Source organism: Colletotrichum aenigma (genome assembly GCF_013390185.1).
Source record: "Colletotrichum aenigma strain Cg56 chromosome Unknown KSG_Cg56_contig03, whole genome shotgun sequence".
Taxonomy (NCBI): Eukaryota; Fungi; Ascomycota; class Sordariomycetes; order Glomerellales; family Glomerellaceae; genus Colletotrichum; species Colletotrichum aenigma.
Window position 1 is genome coordinate 1,627,010 of NW_023500909.1, and position 19,628 is coordinate 1,646,637.

The following is a 19,628-nucleotide window of genomic DNA, read 5'->3' on the forward strand; positions in this document are numbered from 1 at the left end:
TGCAGCAGGGCGGGGAAGAAACACTGCAGCAGCCACCAGTGTGTAGCCGTAAAAACGATGTGCGAGAATTGGATGGAGGGGGATGGAAGATGGAGATGGAGATGAGAAGGGGTGAAAAGAGGTCCGGGCAACGCAGAGTCTCGGTAAAGTGAAGGTACCTCCTCACTCATCAGGCTCTAATGGAACTCCTCAGCGGCAGGCAGGTATGAGCCACAATGAGCCAGCTGGAAGCGCAAATGAGCCTATGCTGCTGCAGCAAGGGGAAACAGGCAGGAGACAGACTGTCACTTCCCCGACCCCAACCCCAACTCATCCCTCACATCAGCATCATCATCAGCACCAGCATCAGCATCAGCAGGTGGGATTTATTGCCCGCGCGTGCACATCATCTTAGCACCTCCTAGGCGCTGTTGTAGCGCAGGAGACACTCATGGGGGCATAGCCATCCGCAACACCAGCTTGAACAGGGCCAAAGTCCCCGCCATCCCTCGTTCCCCTCGTACTCATCGGATCAGTGACATTGCGTCAAGGCATTGTACAACGCCAACCGAGTCTAATGCTGGCATAATGCACCCAACCGGTGGCACTCTGCCGTAACCAGGAAACTGCGCGCGCGCACAACTCTCTCAACTGAATGTCCGTGATAGACACAGGGTGCCTTACCAAGACCGACTTGGGGTGGGCGAGGTCGGGGGATGACAGGGCCGACCCTTACGCATCTTGCACTAAAACGCATGCCAGCCAAGATGCCGAAGTGCGAGGTGATTAGCGTGCAAATGGGTTGCTTTCTCAGGTTTTACGACGGCTGCATCTTGTGCAAAAGGCTAGCTGCGGCGGTGGTTGCGTGCGGCTCATAGACTTGTGCACGGATAGATGTTCCCGATCTCATGTTATGCAATTTATACAAACCTTATGACATCCCACGGCCTCCTCAGCGGCATCGTGACCACACTCACCTCGGACGGGCCCTCCACCTGTTCCACGCGCGTGGGGCCATGCCGGTCGGCAGATGGAGGAGCGGACTGATGACTCAACTCAACAGCGTTCACGAATCCACAATTCGACGTCTGAAGTTCTGCAGAGCTCCGCTGGAAGGGGTTGTTGCTCCGCCCAGCCGGTGGTAACCTGAGCCCGTCCTTACTTCCGTGTCCCGATGGCCGGCCACTCATCCCGCCGTCTTCCGTCGTATTCGGCTCGTTCCTTTTTTCTGCCCTGGTCGGCCGTCATTCTGCTGCAAGTCGAGGAATTGGGGATGGGGGCAGCATCCCACCTGTTCCTGTCAACCCCAAGCGGCAACTTCTACGTTATCAGATCACTTAGGAAGTTGGATTACCACCTATTTACGACCTCAACTCACGAGTACACAGCATCTTCAATTAAACGACGAGCCAAGCGCCGAGTCAATGGCAGTCATTCGACGACATTCATCGCGACTTCGAGTCTTCGGAGCAGCACACAATTCACAGCCAATCATGTCACTTAAAACGACTAAGAGTGGGCTTCACAGCGCAGCGTGCAGTTGGCTGTTAGATGGCTTCAGCCAATCACCAACACCCTAATGCTGATTCTCCCAACAGGCCAATCAGTTTGCGGGAACCCCACGTCAGAGCAATTCCTTCCCCACATGCTCCAAATTTTTGGACGGAGTCACAACCACCACTGCCGACATCGCGACCGACGCCGAAAAAACAGTGACGAGCGACCTCAAATCGACGCAAACCTCCACCACCACCGTATCCCGAGTTGCAGACGGCCGGCCGAAGGGACTGCAACACGATACGAACCGATCCGAACGGCCATTGGCCTCGAAACAATAGCACAAAATGCTTCCCATTGTATGTCACTATGCCGTCTCCGACCTCGCTGCTGCGACTTCATCGCTAACCTGCAACCCCTGCTCAGAGACGAGCCGTGGCCTTCCACGCCGCGAGAACCTGCCGCCAGTTCCTTCCCCGACACGTTGCCGCTCCGCGACCGATTCGATCGAGCCTGTACACGACTTCTGCCCGTTTGCGACAGAATGCCTTCCACTCCCAGCTCGAAAGCCATGCCGCCGCGGGGCCCAGCGCTATCCAGAACCCTCAGACTATGACGGAAAAGATCGTACAGAACTACTCTGTCGGTCTTGCGCCTGGGAAGAAGGTTCGCACGGGTGACTATGTCACCTTGCAACCGCACAAGTGCGTCGCCTGGGAGCCTGTCAATGTCTACTACGACTAATACCATGCCAGAATCATGACCCACGACAACAGTTGGTACATCGAAGCCTATAAGCCCAAATATCGAGGTTCTTTCTGACAGAAAAAGGCCGGTCGCTCTCAAGTTTATGGGCCTGGGTGCTACGAAGTTGCATGACAAGGATCAAGTCATCTTGGTATGCCAGATGCGCCCCTCCTTTTTCCCACCATCTCAGCCACAACACCAACTCCAATCCTCGTGTAGCTCAAAAGAGGACGTTTCTGGAAACAATAAGGCTAACTAGACTACAGACCTTGGATCATGATGTTCAAAACAAGAGCGAGGGCAATCTGAAGGTTGGTTCTCAATGGTTCCTGGTCAATTACCATGCTAACACATGCTTCAACAATGCAGAAATATAGGTAAACTCCCAATCGCAGCTGCAGTCGTAATTCCTTCTCATGCAATACAGACTCATCGAAGAATTCGGAAAGAAGCACGGCACGTTCTTTTCCGGAGCCGGAGATGGCATCGGACATCAAATTATGATTGAGAATGGATTCGCCTGGCCTGGCACCGTAACAGTGGCCTCGGACAGCGTTCGTCTTCTGCTTCTTCTCATGTCCTGTGTGTGCATCCTGATTCTGATTCTTGATTATTTTAGCACAGCAACATGTATGGTGGAGTCGGCGCACTTGTGGGTTCTCGACCGCTGACCTTACTGTGCCTGTGGTCACTAACTTTACTAGGGAACTGCGCTCGTACGAACTGATGCCGCAGCCGTCTGGGCTACTGGAAAGACATGGTGGCAGGTGCCCCCTATCGCCAAGGTGGGCAGACAAAATATCTCAAGAAGATCTACGGAGATACTGACCGCGTACATAGATCACTCTCACTGGAACTCTGCGCCCAGGAACTACTGGAAAGGATATCATCGTGGCACTCTGCGGTCTGTTCAATAAGGACGAAGTTCTGAACCACAGCGTTGAATTCGTCGGAAGCGAAGAGACGATGCGAAGCATACCAGTTGACGACCGATTGACTGTGGCTAATATGACCACCGAACACGGCGCGGCGTAAGTCAATCTGCAAGATATTTGCTCTCCGGGCGGTAGTTCTTGGTTGACCGTGTGGTGTTCCACTTATTTCGGCCAATCAAACTATCAGCTTCAATTGCGCAGCCAATCAATCGCGCACAATGCGACGTCCCTGCGCAATCATCACGAAGCCGATAACTTGACTAACTTGTTTGCAGTGCCGGCATCTTTCCCATGGACTCGGTGCTGAAGGCCTGGATGACAGCCAAGGCTACTACGAACGCTATGCTCAATGTGGAGGGGCCCGCCAAGACAAACTTCACTCACGAACGTATCGAGAAACTCTTCGAGAACCCCGTGAGAGCCGACCCAGGCGCGGTCTACGCCAAGGAATTGTACCTGAACCTCGACACCCTCTGCCCCTTCGTAGCTGGGCCCAATTCTGTCAAGGTTGCAACGCCTTTGCATGAACTTGAAGCACAAGATATAAAGGTCGATAAGGCGTACTTGGTTTCATGCACCAACTCTCGTGCCTCGGACATCGCAGCTGCAGCTCGCGTTTTTCGTGAGGCTGCCGAGAAGGGTTTACCGGCCAAAGTGGCTCCTGGTGTGAAGTTCTACTTGGCTGCTGCCTCTCGCACGGAGCAAGCAGCTGCGGAAGCTTCCGGAGACTGGCAGATTCTAGGTATGTTCCCCTTCCTTGTAGAAACAAAACGAGCGCTATTCTGATCCATTTACAGCCGAAGCTGGCGCGCAAACACTAGATGCGGGCTGCGCAATGTGTATTGGTTTGGTGCGAAAAGGAATCCCTCGAATAAGTAACACTTGCTAACCTCTTTGTTGTAGGGCACCGGTCTGCTTGAGCCAGGTAGGTTCGGACGCAGACTTTCGAAGTGACGGTTTACTGACCAACCCCTAGGCGAAGTCGGAGTTTCGGCCTCTAACCGCAACTTCAAGGGCCGCATGGGTTCGACTGACGCTAAGGCCTACCTGGCCAGCCCCGAAGTCGTCGCAGCCAGTGCATTGCAGGGTAAGATCGCCGGACCGGGCTGGTACCAGAAGCCGGAGGGCGTCGACAAGGTCATCATCGGCGAGGGTGTTGGTGACATCACCGCCGACATCTCTAGCAGCATCGAGGATGCTCTTGAGAAGCTGATCTCTCAAGCCGACGACCTTATTGCTGAGTCCGAGAAGGGCTTGACAGGCTCCCCTGAAGGCGAGGCTGCTGCCGCTGATGGCGAGGAGACGCTGACCGATGTTCTCCCCGGATTTCCTGAGAAGATTGAGGGCGAGATCGTTTTTTGCGATGCAGACAATCTCAACACTGATGGAATCTACCCCGTATGCCTCCCTCTGACCCGCTTGTTGGCATCGAAAAGGCCTAACCTGTGCTGCAGGGAAAATACACGTACCAAGACGACGTCACAACCGAGAAGATGGCGGAAGTCTGCATGGAGAACTACGACACAGAGTTCCGTCATATTGCCAAGGCAGGAGACGTCCTTGTTTCTTCGTACAATTTTGGTACCGGCTCCTCGAGAGAGCAGGCCGCGACCGCCATTCTCGCTAAGGGCATTCCCATGGTCATCGCCGGCAGCTTTAGCAACATCTTTAGTCGTAACAGCGTCAATAACGCGCTGATGGCACTCGAGGTTCCGAAGCTGGTCGAGCGTCTGCGCGAAGCTTTCAAGGTTGAGAAGGAGAAGGTTCTTACTCGTCGCACGGGATGGAAGGTTCTTTGGGACGTCAAGAGGAGCAAGGTTGTTGTCACAGAGAAGGACGGCGCGAGCTGGAGCGTCAAGGTCGGCGAGCTGCCGCCCAACGTACAAGGTATGGAGCAATCAACCCAGCAGCCTTTTTTGCGGAATTAGTACTAACAACTCACAGAAATCATCGCCAAGGGTGGTCTTGAGAAGTGGGTGAAGAGTCAGATTTGAAAGATTCCCATCACTACATACCAAAAAGGGGGCGGGTTACGGCACCATAAAACTTGTTTTGAGTACGATACTGGATCATGGACGGGGACTTCTTTTTTTTAGATACGGGTTCTGAAAAAAGTACATGGTAGGCCAAATTTTATGTTTCTTGATGTCCCTTGGCTTCACATTCCGCAAATCGTGTGGTTATGGTCATATTTAGGCCCTCAATCTGCTTCAAGACTTCGTTCGTCGTTTCCCCAAAAAGCACGGACTACCCACAGCTGCCCCACCTCTCCGCCGGTTCAGGACGGGGGGCGACGTTGAACTCAATTGACCCCGTTCCGCCACCACGCTCACCCGAACCGTACAGCGGAACGGTCCTTAACTCCAAAGTCCGCAACCCTTGCCCAAGGCAGAGATCATGCCATTCATCTCATCCCACCATCGTCTGTAGTAACAGCCTAAATTGGTGGCCAGTTGGCGTCATTTACTACCGTTACCGAGAACGAGCCGATGACGAGAACGAGGACGAGTCTACCCTGCCCTGCCATGCCTGTCGATCCGTAAATCGGGCAATGGCACTATATCTTAGGCGTAAGGGACGATAGGTCGGATGATTCCATTTGGAGATGGCTTGGAATCACGGCTGAGCTGGGTGTTGCTCAGCCTTGTGATAAGCTTAACGCGTTGTGACGCTTGAGAGACTTGGCATCTCTCGGCGGGCTTGTATGGGTGGCAGTCCCTCGGGAGGGGTTAAAAACGCAGTGAAGAGCGTGAGTGTGATTGGAGGTCTTGTAAGTGCACTCCCAGCGCTCGGTGGGTCAATGTATATACTATCTCACTTCTGCTCTGTGAGGGTGGTGGTCCTTCGGGAAGGGCTTAAACTGCAGTGAAAGAGCCAGCTCATCATTGCAGAAGTGAGATAGTAGATTCACTAGTTCATCGTGAAGCGTGGTGGTGGCATACCATCAGGACCTCGCTTTATTTTGCCCTGAGTGTTGAAAATGTACATTCCGTCTCTCAGGAGTGATTGGCATGATGAGCAAGCTCATGCTACGCTGGATCAGCCGCAACCACGCATTGTCAGATCACGATCTGCCTGACGCTGTCGTCGCAGCCGAAACGTAAAGTCGAAAGTTACAATTCGCAAGATTATACGTCATGAGAGCCTGTAGAAATCCACTCGTCCAACCTGTATCCCAAAACCCACCCCTCGAGCATAAAGCACGGCCCGTAAATACATCCCACGTGAAAACAATAATGAGGAACCCAAACGATCCGACGACAGAGTTGTGAATCCCGTTTCGTGAATCCCGTCCGGATCGTCGTTGTGGATATGTTGGCTGGTCTCCACACGGAGCAGCTCGTTCAGCTCGGTTTGGGAACACGAAAGCGAGAACCGAGCAATGCGAGGAACGAGCAGCCTGAACTTACACTTCTTCTCCAACAAAGGCTATCGTTTGCGAATACGCGCGCGAGTAATGGGGGCAAATACGCGGGTTATGATACCTATGAATGTAGATCCGACGAAAGTCTAGAATTATGTTGTATAAAGATGGGTTAAATGGGCTTGTGATAGGGAGGCAGTTATACGCGGCCTTTGTTGTTGTCAGGTGATGCATTTGTGCCGGCGACAGGATGAGCCGATATGAGGGGAGTATGTGAGACATGTCAGATGAACTCCGATGCGGCACGGCAAGAGATGAGCAAAGTTTCTTTTTCTTTTGTTTAACGGGTTTATGACGGCTCCTCAAACATGTCTAGGACACCTCCCTCCGGACTGGAGGGCTTATCTACGGGCTCGGCGGCGACAGCTCGAGCTTCCACTGGAACAACAGCCATGGGCCTCTCGGTGGCTACCAGGGCCCTCGCCTTCTTCTTCCTGACGAGCACATTGTGGCGCCTACTCTTGATGTGCTTCGTCCAGTCCTGCTCTGTCACGCAGGTCGTCTGGCAGATATCGCACGTCTGCCGCCGCTGCGTGACCGTCTTTTGCGACGCGACCTCCCGCAGCACCGCGCCTGCTCTCTCCGACGTGCTCGCCGGCTCGGGCAGACCGTCGCCCTCGAGATAGCGCCGCGCAATGTCGACAGCTGGATCGATTACGTTGGACGACCACTGGGAGATGTCGGTGCTGTCCATGACGAAGAGGTGGTCCATTGCGCCGGGCTGTTCTTGGAGCGGCGGGACGGTCTTTGTGCGGATCCAGCGGGTTTGGTACTTTGCGTACTGGCGCGTCGAGGCCTTCATGTCCTCGAGGCATGTCGCTTTCAGAGACTCGAGGGCGGCGGGCTCGGTGGTGTGGTCTGGGTTGTTGAGTGCTTTGAGGTAAGGCTCAAACTCCTTAAAGCCGATTGACTGCCAGATGCCACGAGTGTAGTCCACCTCCTCGCCAGCGGCCTGCTTTTCCTGGACATACTCGTACATCGACTGGGTCTCGTCGTTGAGACCGGCCGTGAGCATTTTGTCCACCCGCTTGTCGAGGCGCTCTTTCAGCACCTCGGGATCCGAGTATACCCAGAAGAGTAGCGTCTGCCACGCACCAGCACCGGACGCCTTGGCCTCGGCCAGCTTGCGCTGGCTCTGTTCGGCGTAGATTTCGGATGCAGGGCGCCCGTTCTGAAGGTAGATTTGCAGCGAGCGCTGGATCTTGCGCCGGTCGTTGGGGTGCCAGCGATCCGCCATGACGGGGTCGACCTCTCTCAGCTTCGCCAGTATCACCTCGGTCGGCTCTTCGAGAATCGGGAACGACTCGCCGGCCTGCTCGTCACTGACTTCGGCATCCTTGGACTTGTCGCCGTCCCCACCAATAAGGGAGTTTGCGAATAGCAGCGCATTCGTGTAGTAGTGCGTCCCGCCGACGACGATGGGCAAGTTGCCCCTGCGCCGGATCTCGCCGATGACTCTGTTCGCCTCGCGCTTGAAGTCCTCGATGATCCAAGTGGGTTGGTCAAGGCCGATGTGGTCGAGCAAGTGGTGGGGCACGCCGCGGCGCTCTTCGTCGGTTATCTTGTTCGTGATGATGGGCAGGCCCTTGTACATCTGCATCGCATCCGCGTTGATGATTTCGCCTTTGAAGCGAGTCGCAAGCTCTACAGCAAGCTTTGCGGACGTCAGCCTGGGTCGCAAGGGCGCGGGGCATTGCCCGGTCGCATCGAGGCAGCATGCGCCGCGAGAGTGGTGGTGGTGCTCACCTCTGATTTTCCTGTGCCGGTCGAGCCCAGGATGACCACCAAAGGGTCCGTGGGCGCATGTCGAGCTGTCATCTTGCCAGCAACATTGTGTAAGAACCTTCGGCCAAGTGTTGACCGAAAGATCATACCAGAAAGAATGTCCTGCCTAGCAATGACTCAGAAGGATCACAGCATCGTGGCCGTCAGAGGCTGGGTCTTGCGTCGTGCAATGACAGGTTTTTCCCCGTGCGTGTGGTGTCCGGATCGCGGGGCTGGCGTCGGTCGCCGTGGTTGGTGTTGTTGCCGATTTTTGGTGGTTCCAGGCTTCTCCAAATGGGAATGTGGCATCAGAAGGCATCGGAACGCGCCAGAAGGCCTGGGGGCAGCCACCCGCCTCCCTGCCCTGTGCTGTCCCGTCAGCTTCCCTTCCAGGCCCCGCGTCTGGACCCCTGAGGCGAAAAGCACTGAAGCACGCTTAAAAAAGGGCGCTGGAGGATTAAGGTAGCGTAGCATTGCCATACCCAGCAGCGCCTTCTGTAGACCCCAGCTCCTTACCCAGTAAAATTGCAGCTTATGTGACGGTCACGTGTGTCCCCAAGCTCCACCAATTTTTGGACACATCGACAATTTGGCGTTTTTGAAGCCAGATCGCAGCCGACCCTCTTTTTTGCCCCGAGCTCTTAGGTCCTCCTCCTCCTCTCCTTAATAACCTCCCTTCTCCCAACACCATCACCTTCCCCTTCGCCACACTTGGAGCCATTGTCGCTCTCTACCTCTTCCTTCTTGTCCCCTTCATCTGGATGATTTAGATCCTTTGGTTTTTTGTTCCTTCCCGTGTCCCCCCCCCCCCAGTGTAACAGCCCATCATGAGTTCTCGTAAGTACCTGATCCCCAAAAAGACCACCTCGACCAGCCCCCAGAATCGCGTGCTTTGCCGCCCTGTCGCAAACCTCCCGAGAGGACACGCGCGCGATATTTACGACCCCGGTCGCGATACCCGACTCTGCCTCACCAATTCGCATCAGGAGAACCACAATGGCTAACATTCGCGCTTCTCTCCCGCAGTACGGTTCCTCGACCTGGTCAAGCCGTTCGTGCCGTTCCTCCCCGAGGTTCAGCAGCCGGAGACCAAGGTCCCCTTCAACCAGAAGCTGATGTGGACGGCCCTCACCCTCCTCATCTTCCTGGTCATGAGCCAGATGCCCTTGTACGGCATTGTCTCTTCCGACAACTCGGATCCCCTATACTGGCTGCGTATGGTCATGGCGAGTAACCGTGGAACCCTGATGGAGCTGGGTATCACTCCCATCATCTCCTCCGGCATGGTCTTCCAGCTCCTTGCCGGCACCCACATGATCGACGTCAACCTCGACCTCAAGAGCGACCGCGAGCTCTACCAGACCGCCCAGAAGCTCTTCGCCTTCATCCTCTCTGCCGGTACCGCCACTGTCTACGTCTTCACCGGTCTCTACGGCCGCCCCTCTGACCTCGGCGCCGGTATCGTCTTCCTGCTCATCCTCCAGCTCTTCGTCGCTGGCATGATCGTCATTCTCCTCGACGAGCTTCTGCAGAAGGGATACGGCCTTGGCTCTGGTATCTCCCTGTTCATCGCCACCAACATCTGCGAGTCCATCATGTGGAAGGCCTTCTCCCCCACCACCATCAACACCGGCCGTGGCCCTGAGTTCGAGGGTGCCGTCATTGCCCTCTTCCACCTTCTCCTCACCTGGCCCAACAAGCAGCGCGCTCTCCAGGAGGCCTTCTACCGCCAGAACCTCCCCAATATCATGAACCTCCTGGCCACCATTGCCGTCTTCGCCGCCGTCATCTACCTCCAGGGTTTCCGCGTCGAGATCCCCGTCAAGTCCTCCCGCCAGCGTGGTGCCCGCGGCTCTTACCCTGTCCGCCTGTTCTACACCTCGAACATGCCCATCATGCTGCAGTCCGCTCTGTCCTCCAACATCTTCCTCATCAGCCAGATGCTGTACTCCCGCTTCTCCGACAACCTCCTCGTCCGCCTCTTCGGTGTCTGGGAGGCCAAGGACGGCTCCGCTCAGCTTTCCGCCATCTCCGGTCTGGCCTACTACATGTCTCCTCCCTTGAACTTCAAGGACGCTCTCCTCGACCCCATCCACACTGTCGTCTACATCGTCTACATGCTCGGTGCCTGCGCTATCTTCTCCAAGACCTGGATTGAGGTTTCTGGCTCCAGCCCCCGCGATGTCGCCAAGCAGCTCAAGGACCAGGGTCTCGTCATGGCCGGTCACCGTGACCAGTCCATGTACAAGGAGCTCAAGCGCATCATTCCCACTGCCGCCGCCTTTGGTGGTGCTTGCATCGGTGCTCTCTCCGTTGCCAGCGACCTCATGGGTGCCCTCGGCTCCGGCACCGGTACCCTTCTGGCTGTCACGTAAGTTTTTACCCCGCAATGGATACCATTTTGAGCTTCAGCTAACATCTCGCCAGCATCATTTACGGCTACTTCGAGATTGCTGCTAAGGAGGGTGACCTGGCCGGTATGAAGGGCATGATTATGGGATAATGTTACCAGTCAACGAGAACGACATACCCCTGTTCAGATATAGCGAAGCTTCTTCCTTTGTTCATGCGAGGCTTCCAGCAGCCGCTATACGGTGGCTCTCTGTGTAATATCACGGCATACATTTTTAAAAAGTCATGACGAGGTCTTTGGTGTCCCTCGTGAAGAACAAAAGCAATGGATTTCCATGGTGACGGGTTAGGTTGCATTGGGACAGGGGATTGTCATCCCCACGCGGGGTTCTGATGAGATTCAGGCGGGAGGGTTGGCCCTTGGTGGAAACATCGGGTCAGGTAGTCTTTCCATGGCCGTCGAGAACTCTAGCAGGGTGTTGTATTTAAGACCATGTATGCGAACAAATCCATTTCACGCGCCCATTCCGTGTTCCTTCTCGTTGCGTTCCATCCGAGGGCCCAGGCATCCCGTCTCCAATTTGCTCACCACAATGCCGGAGAATTGCTTCGGCGTCAAACCAAGGCGTATATATCTCGGCTGATGAACGCCCAAGCCGTTTCTGATCAACCAATCGAGAGCCAATCGAGAGCTTTCATCAGCGTTGCGTTTTGTCGATTACAGGCTTCTCCCACTGCCTACCTCGCTCAATTACCTTGCGTCAGTTGCTTGTTGCGGGTCATCAGATATCTTCGTTCAGCGGATTCGCCGGTCTTCGTCCTCGATTTGCGCATATACACAAGAATAAGTTCCTACAATGCTACTCGCACGTCATGGTCAGCAGCTTCCACGGACGTCCTTATCGCACAGTACCACGCTGTCCTGGCTACCAAAGGAAACCAGGCCGATACCCAGGTATGAGTACATCATTCTCATTTGCTGTGGTCCGTACGTGACATTGTATCCCTTGTTTAAGGGACTCGCCTTGACCGTGGCGGCTGTGATAAGACTTCGAGGACCGCGTCCCGAATCAGGTGCTAACCGCCGTGATATACATAACCTATCTGCCAGTATAAATCAGACGGGTCTGGAGAACATGGTGGCGCAGCACAATTTGAATGTCGCTGTACGTCTTCCGATTTGCAGCTTCAGAAGAGATGTGTCAGCAGTCAATCAGCGATAACTAAATAGTCAATCTTAGGACCACCGAGTTGAGGATATATAAACGCATGTTGTGCCTCGCCAGTGCTAGATTTGATCTCACAGATGTACGGGTTGCACAACCTCATGACTTACAAAAAACAAAGCCCAAGCATAACGGACCCATAGCATGAATGTCAGATGTTACAACATGAGAGACAGGGGCATCTCATGGGTTCTTCCTTGCCCAATGTTCTCTCTGCTCGTTGACGATACGGCCAGAATAATGTCTGGCTAGTGTCTTCGCGCCTTGATTTTCTCGTGCGAGTTTAGCCTCAGACGATCGACTCACGTTAGATATGAGGTCTATTTGCGCCTTTCGAAGGACGAGATGATTTGCTCGATTCATTTGACGTGTGTGGTTTTGTGAAGAGCTATCTATCTTAGCACTTAGCTTGAACATAGTTCTAGCAGCTTGCCAGACCATCTACCAGAGCATCCTAGAAAACGACTGACCAACCATTCGAGCAACTTGATAGTATCGAACTTACTATAAATAAAGTCTGCAATGCTGCTATACTACGTTGCAGCACACAATGTCGGCGAGAAGGTGTCAGGAGTTTGAAGAAGGCTGGCTTCTGACCAGGGTTTCTGAGCGTCACCAGGTCGCCAAGTCGCTTGCGACGGCTCTTGATGATGCGCAAGCCTTCATCCGTACCCGTCTCCATGAGTCCCCTTCTCTCTACGTATATTCGTGGTCGTGATTCTAGATACTCTAGTCGCTGCCTCAGTCCTCAGTTCAGTGTTGTTTCGGTGGACATAGCAACTACAGCATTCAAAGATGAACAACGTCGATTGCCCATCCCCGATCAGCAACATCATCACATCAACCAGGAACAAAGACTGCAACTTCTTCATAATCTGGGTGTCTTGATTCGACATCACCCAATAGGCATTCTTATATATAGTTTTCTGATATGGCTTGAAGACCGCCGTTTCAAAGAGCTCATGTACACCCATAACCTGCGAATGTTCGTTTTCATAGAAGTCTACTTTACTAGCCTCAGTCACTGACGGAAGTCTCTGGCTTTTCTCGTAGCACGTTGTTCCACACCCCAGCTATAATGTGAAGCCGCCTCTCAGCCTGCGCCTCCACCCGGACGCATCGCGTCGTCGATAGCAAGAGTATTAAAACGTACCTTAGATCACGAATCATCAGATGGTCTCAAACCCAAATAAGGCGAGTGCGAGCATGATCGACCTTCTGCACCAAGAAATACGGTCGTGTCTTCGGGGAAGAACCTTCAAGGCTCCGATGTCATGCTTCGTAGGCGTACGCCGACCCGAGTATACGGACATCAATGACTATGTATATGCGGAGAGAGGAAATGACAAGAAGTGTGATGCATACGGCGCATTCCATGGCGATTCGATGCTTGAACTTTACATCAACGGATAGTGATGCCCTCGAATGAATAAGCCCACAATGCCTCGAGATCTTCAGCATTGTGGGGAAGAAAAGGGAGAGAGCAGTAGACCGCGTCAGGGTATTTATACGTTTTCATGCCACCAGCTGGAAGCCAAGTACCTGGTTGGAGGGTCAACAACTTTGATCCGATTGAATATGGTCGATTTGGTCTGCCGAATGTGACGAATCCGGGTATCTCTGAAGCAATAGGCAGGAAACACCCATCACCAATCTTGAACAGGTGGTCTTCATTGACCACACAGAGTGAGCCCTCTTCGACCAAAAGAACCATGAGTCAAACGCGTCTATCATAGCCATGGGGAAAGGTTGTAAGATGCTATGCTCGTCAACATAAGTCTTCCCTCACGCTGAATCTACACAGCCTCAGACGAGGCTAATGCCGCGTAGTTCAAGCCCTTGAAGCAACTTCTGGCACAGAATAGCATATAAGATCAGATAGCAGAAATCCATTTGTATTCCTACAGCGCCAAATTACTCGCCGAGCACGGGTTGTTCTTCCACTTATTAAGGCTATGGACTCCGAGTGGCAGTCTGTGCCCGCCGCCTTGAGTGAGATGCACATTTTGTCCGGAAGCTCACCTCCTTACTACTATCAAACAGTGCCGGTTGTTATCATTTGTATGTGGCGTTTATTGAGACTCAACCTGAAGTATACCTATATAGCAGGGCAGGAGACAGATGTGTGGGAGACGGTGTTCATATCCACAAATCGCGTAAAAGACCATTAAATAAATCCTTCGTAAAACTGAAAATGACTTCCCAATACCGATGGCTATGATTTGGGTAAATAAGAGAAATTTTGGTACCACATTCAATCGTTAAATAGAAGTCTCAATTCTGGCTTTCCCGAACGATCTCCTTCCATGTGGTTTATGAACCTCCACCGCAGGAACTATATAAAATTAGCATGATCAAGCTAGATACTGTTTACACCAAATGGTCGAAACTGATCAAGATAATGCACCAGCAGTTGTTACGCCCTTATTTGAAAGATCATCCTGGGCTATAAGTTCACATCATAGTATCTGGTTTCGATCCAGCCTTTCGTACCCTCGTCTTTCGGCGTCTTTGTCGCTCCTGCTTCATGAGACCTCAAATCAACTGTGTATTCTGTCCATGGGACTTCGATTGTATAGCTTCTGGGTCAAAAAGTCGTGCGTATACGAGATACCATGAGGTTATAGGCATTCCGCCTCCTGACTTGGAGCGTGATGATGAATATCACCTGGCGAAGCATATCCGTGGCCTCTGCACTTTCTATCCGAGATGTTCTGACAAGACCGCACTTTATATGGAGATCGCCTCGAGGGACGCAGAACCAAGCACCCAAAGCAGTTCGCCTGAAGTTGGACGCAGAATGGATAACACGGAAAGCATCTCTTAGCACTCTGGATGCGCATTGCGATATGGTAATTCACTTGCCATGTGCTACATGCTAACGGGTATTCTATGTATCGGTGGAGGCTCGTCAGTAATCTCCGACAAGCAAAGTCAAGTCCTTCGATCGACTGCTTGGTATGCTCATGCCTAGTTCACATCCGTAAACTAAGGCCGTCTCTATTCCTCCGTTCTTACTGAGCCATCTATCTGCAGGCACGGGATCACGCAAGTCGCGTCATTCGTCATCACACTCTTCTACGGTGTATACGTCGAAGTCATTAGAGACATATCCGACCATGCCGCCCGGGAGCTAAGCGTGGGATCTTGCAGCGACACCTTCGAGTCCTATTTTCCGCTCTTGAAGGGCCTCAAAGAATCACGAATCTGATCAGGACCACCTTTTGTGTTTAGATTGAATCATGCGAGATCAAGCTCTTCTTATGTTGCCTCCAGTCTTTGACCAAGCGGCCCGATGAAGCCAGCCACCCGACGAGGACGGCAAGAAACCCAAGAACGAGAACAAAGATCGATCCAAGCACCAAAGCCCTGCTGCTAAGCGGTTTCGACGTTGCCCAGCCAAGTATACGCGGATCTGAACCAAACATGACCAGCCCTCGGGTGCTGTGTTCAGCTTCCAGTAACTCATAGCCTGCAAGAGACTGGCCATCCGTCTGGGAGAATAAAAAGCTAGCTAGCTGTTCGGATTCCTGCTCTCTGGCCCAGAGCAAACGATCGGCGAAGGCGGCGAAGGCTCTGCCACCTCAAAAACTCTGAGCTGACCTGTACCCTCTTCTGTGTCTGAATCGTTATCTTAATATTCTCTTCGCCCCAGAAGCGTGCCATGACAGTCGTCCCACTAAAACACCCGAATAATTGCGAGCCAATCGTGACCACAGATACTGCCCAAACAATAAGAATTAAGACCAAGAACTCGGCGCCGTCTAGTCCTCAAAGGCCGTACCAACCATAACCCAAGGTGACCGTTCAGCTTCGGCTCAGAATACTCCGCATATGGACCTACGTGTACGGATTCCGTTGCTCAAATCTCCTACTCTCACCCGGGTGTGACCCTTTTATACTTCAATGCTTCTATGCCTACCTCAAGTACGACCGAAGACACCAATAGTCTGCCGATATTCACATAGCCCACGTCCCGCGAATCAATATCAGGGCCCCCGAAAACGATATCGCGTTCTAAACCCTGCCTGAAGAGGACCACGGCGTATATAGATCGGAGGCACTCGTAAAGGCAGTACTCTCTTCACCAATAAGACGGTCAATTGTTCTGTTGTTTGAATAACATGGCCTCCTGTGAGAATCAACACCGAGGTCAACCCCTACCCGCCGGGCGCTCACCGCGTCGTCCGAATACCGGGCATTGTCCATCTCTGGTAATCATCTCTGTTTGATATGTATTCTTGATCCGTAGTAACTCAGCTGTAGACGGTAGCAATAACTGCGTTGGAAACCCGGGGACCAAGGTACATGACTTTCGGTCTCATGACATCTCAGATGATGAAAGCCAATGTTGTCACCTCCGATTCGGTTATCAGGTTCTGTCCAAGTTCACGATGCTAGTGGCTTTTATGGACCTCTATACCGTCCACAGGAAGCTTGAGTCTGTGGCGGTTCAGGTGGCCCTCTCAGCCACACAGCAAACTGGATGTGGACGGAAACCGATACATTTCGTAGGGCCTTCGGCTACCAGGAGACTTGCAGCCGCATAGCACACCTTCACCTCGAACACACAAGAATTTCAATCACATGAGAGGCGGCAGCAGCGGCAGGCCATTTTCTCAACCGCCGCTAGCGGTGTTCCGACACCCATGTTGTCCATGTTTGCTTACCCCCCTGGACACCCAAACAAACGGTGAAGGAGGCTCGCGAAATGGTCTCTCGCATGCGCGCTGACCGTTATGAGCACAAGCTCCGGGGAGCCTGCATGTTGTCTCTCCGAGAGAAAACGCGGGGATACTGCCTCTTCTCCAGTAGGCTAGAGGACTACATGATACACCGACTTCCAATGATGATGGAGGGATGCTGGGTAAGGGTTGCTCACGTCACTTGCCTTTAGGGGCGGAGCGCTTACGAGCTTCAAAATCGTTCTTGACCGGGCCGCTTCAAGCGGACGTCTTTTTAGGGTCGCTGACCGTTCTGATGCTGTTGCCTCTAGTGTGGTCCGGGGTCATAGTAGCTTGAAATCCTGCTGCAGGTTGAGTCGAGGGAGGGGGCCGATGTGGGATGCCGGACGCGGGAAGATTGGACAAGCGCGAGTATGGATAGCATCCCAAAGAAATCTCCTGGTGTTTCCCTGAATATTCAATCAGTATCGCACGTGCCCATGCAAACAACAAGGCTCTAATCGGCTGGACGTAGTCCAGGATGTCCATTTTCTAGATGTAAATCAAGTTGCAGTGCCATTGGCGGAGTCAATACCGCCGGACCACCCGGGTACCACTTCCGGGCTATTGACTTCGCCGGAGACCATTCCGATATTAAGTTTTTCACGCCTTGATTTGACAAGCGCGTTGTTGACCCTAATCACAGGATACGGGTGGTTGGGATTTCGCTGTCGTGTCGGCGACATCGTACAAGAGTCCCGCCCTTATCAGCATAGAAGGAAAGATTCCACGGTACCGGCATCGTGCCCGGTTTCCCCACGGAAATAGAATGCTGGTGACATTTGGAAGCCAAGCAAGGGGGTTGCCGACTACCGACGCGCGGCGCTTGTCTTGGTTGCATGATGATGTCCTGGAGACGAGTCGTGGGAGATATGAGCATTCCTGTCTCGGATTCCAATTGAGGCATCCACAATTCGAATCTAGCATCATATTGTAGGGTTTCACGATCCCTTGAGTACGTGCTCAGTGAGTGGCAGAACGCAGTCAATCTGACTCTCTCGACTCGTTCCTGAGCTAGGACTGACTCTTGGATGATCGAGATCCGACCCTGAAAAGAGGCAAGTGAAGGGCGCCCATACACACGTGATGACTGCCAACGGCTTTCTTGGCGAACAGGACAACATGAGATGTGTCCATAAGGTAAGTCCTTGAAGGGGAGATTATCTGATTGATAAGGGCTCCCCTGGCAAGAAAATGGTCCAACAAGAAACTCAGGATCCAGGGTGGCACTGACAGAGTATCAAAATGACAGAATCTTTGGTCACCTGTGGGCTAACGAGTTGACGGCAGAATCCTTCAGAGACGGTGATGGGTCAGGCTGTGGTTGATTTTATGGAACGAGTGAACTTCAAAATGCGATTGAGCCTTTGGGCGCAATGATCGACACTCGACTTTTGAAGAGCTCGAGAACAGGTGGTAAATGGCATGCCATGAGGTGGTTTAGAGTTCCCCAGACATTGGCCAGGCTTTCAGGCTGCACCTGCGCTGCAACGTCGAGTGGGAGACCGAAAGAGAGGGTCAGTCCTGTATCCATATCCGTAGTTGCAGGGAGGGGACAGCTCCCCGGCGCATGTTGCATGGGCTTCACTCTTGCAATGCCCCGAGCCGCCCCGACTCCGGCATCACCTGTTCGTGCCGATTTGCGTGCTGCAGGCCGTAGGATACGGATTACGCGATGCCTGTCCTTATCGAACCGCAGCGGGGTCAGCCAATAGTTTCCGGGGATGGTGATGATCGGTTTGCAGCACTTGGAACCCCGCAAGCCATCGTGTGCCTCTCGCCGGCTGCATGCACGCACAGGGCAAGGCCAAGATCCCGCTTACAATGCTGCGGGCTTTTTCAACGGCTGCAGCAGTCGGATAGCAACTTCCTGCCGCCGGTGCGGCCACGCGCCAGGGTTTGGTCAGCCTAAGATGTCATGCAGTATCTGTGGTTTACTGAAGGTGTAGTGTCTTCGAATGGCGGTGAAGGTGAGTCATTGGCCGATGGCAATGGCATTGTTGGCCGAATCCCGCTTTGGGGAGATGGGATGGACCATGAACGGGGGCTCAAACAGATGGATCTGATTCCCGAGCAGTGTCTTGCCCCAACGGGAAGGTCGCTGATTAGCAGCAATGGTGGTGCGGATTCGACGTTTGAGGGTCCAGTCCAGTAAAGTCCAGCCGAGGACTTCGTTTGTAATTCGGTTCTGAGGAGAGCTGAGCGACCTTCAGGAGAAGAAAAATGAGGGGTTCTGCGTTGATCAACCGCGTGATGGAGGGACGGGCGAATCAATTGACACGATTGGGCCTATCCTGGAGGTCATGAGGCTTCATGTTTGTCACCCGTCAGTGGTATCTGGAGTGCGTTTATGTAAGCCAATTTCCATCCATGCCACACGCGTATGCAGGAGAGGTACGAATAGAGCACGCAATGGAGCGTATGGCGTGCGATTCAGGTTGACTTTGGTATTCCAGGAGAGCGAGGGGTGTGGATGGCCCAAGGCAAGAAAGCAATCTCCCTCATGCCGACAGTCGAGCGCCTATCGGCATGCAGCAGAAATGCTTGAAGCGGGTGGGGGAGGAAGTCGCATCCAGGATCAGTTCTCTTATTCGTTATCGCCGCTTTGCAGGTGCGGCGCCGTACGTGAGGACGGGCGGGATATTCAGAGTCCCGTCTTGCAGTCGATCGTTACGTACGACCAGAGAAAAACGTCGGCGTACGACTCAAGCAGTTGATGTGTCAAGACGCAATGCAATTGGTTCAATGTCGACGAAGTCGAAGAGTGAGCCGTGCGCGTTGTACACGATGGGAGTGTGGTGGTTGGGAGTCGAAGATTGGCTTCTGACAGCGCACCAAAGGCGGAGGGGTGCGGATGTTCCTGAACGTTGGGAAGGAAACCTTGAGCCTCGTGGCAGCTCCTGGATCCAGAGGCTAGCGAGCTGGTGCTTGTGGGATGCCTTGAGTGGGCGCCTTGAGTCCTCTAGGGACGAGGGAGCGT

The 19,628-nt window shown here is 53.3% G+C and overlaps 3 protein-coding genes across 3 annotated transcripts; 2 read left to right on the forward strand and 1 right to left on the reverse strand.

Moving 5' to 3' along the window:
* Window positions 1–1,823: 1,823 nt before the first annotated feature.
* CGCA056_v004424 (Homoaconitase) lies at window positions 1,824–5,152 on the forward strand (the record flags this gene model as incomplete). The annotated part of the gene is made up of 16 exons (XM_037319679.1): window positions 1,824–1,835; window positions 1,903–2,180; window positions 2,232–2,255; window positions 2,308–2,374; window positions 2,490–2,534; window positions 2,593–2,600; window positions 2,651–2,777; window positions 2,843–2,875; window positions 2,928–3,008; window positions 3,064–3,254; window positions 3,434–3,900; window positions 3,956–4,008; window positions 4,062–4,083; window positions 4,135–4,556; window positions 4,613–5,045; window positions 5,103–5,152. The coding sequence occupies 16 exons, from the start codon at window positions 1,824–1,826 to the stop codon at window positions 5,150–5,152; spliced, it is 2,313 nt and encodes a 770-aa protein (XP_037181780.1).
* Window positions 5,153–6,871: 1,719 nt separating this feature from the next.
* tit1 (tRNA dimethylallyltransferase) lies at window positions 6,872–8,400 on the reverse strand (the record flags this gene model as incomplete). Its single annotated transcript, XM_037319680.1, has 2 exons — window positions 6,872–8,236; window positions 8,329–8,400. 2 exons carry the CDS (start codon window positions 8,398–8,400, stop codon window positions 6,872–6,874), a joined length of 1,437 nt encoding a protein of 478 aa, XP_037181778.1.
* Window positions 8,401–9,173: 773 nt separating this feature from the next.
* Window positions 9,174–10,849, forward strand: sec-61 (Protein transport protein SEC61 subunit alpha; the record flags this gene model as incomplete). Its single annotated transcript, XM_037319681.1, has 3 exons — window positions 9,174–9,183; window positions 9,373–10,717; window positions 10,774–10,849. The coding sequence occupies 3 exons, from the start codon at window positions 9,174–9,176 to the stop codon at window positions 10,847–10,849; spliced, it is 1,431 nt and encodes a 476-aa protein (XP_037181782.1).
* Window positions 10,850–19,628: the final 8,779 nt, after the last annotated feature.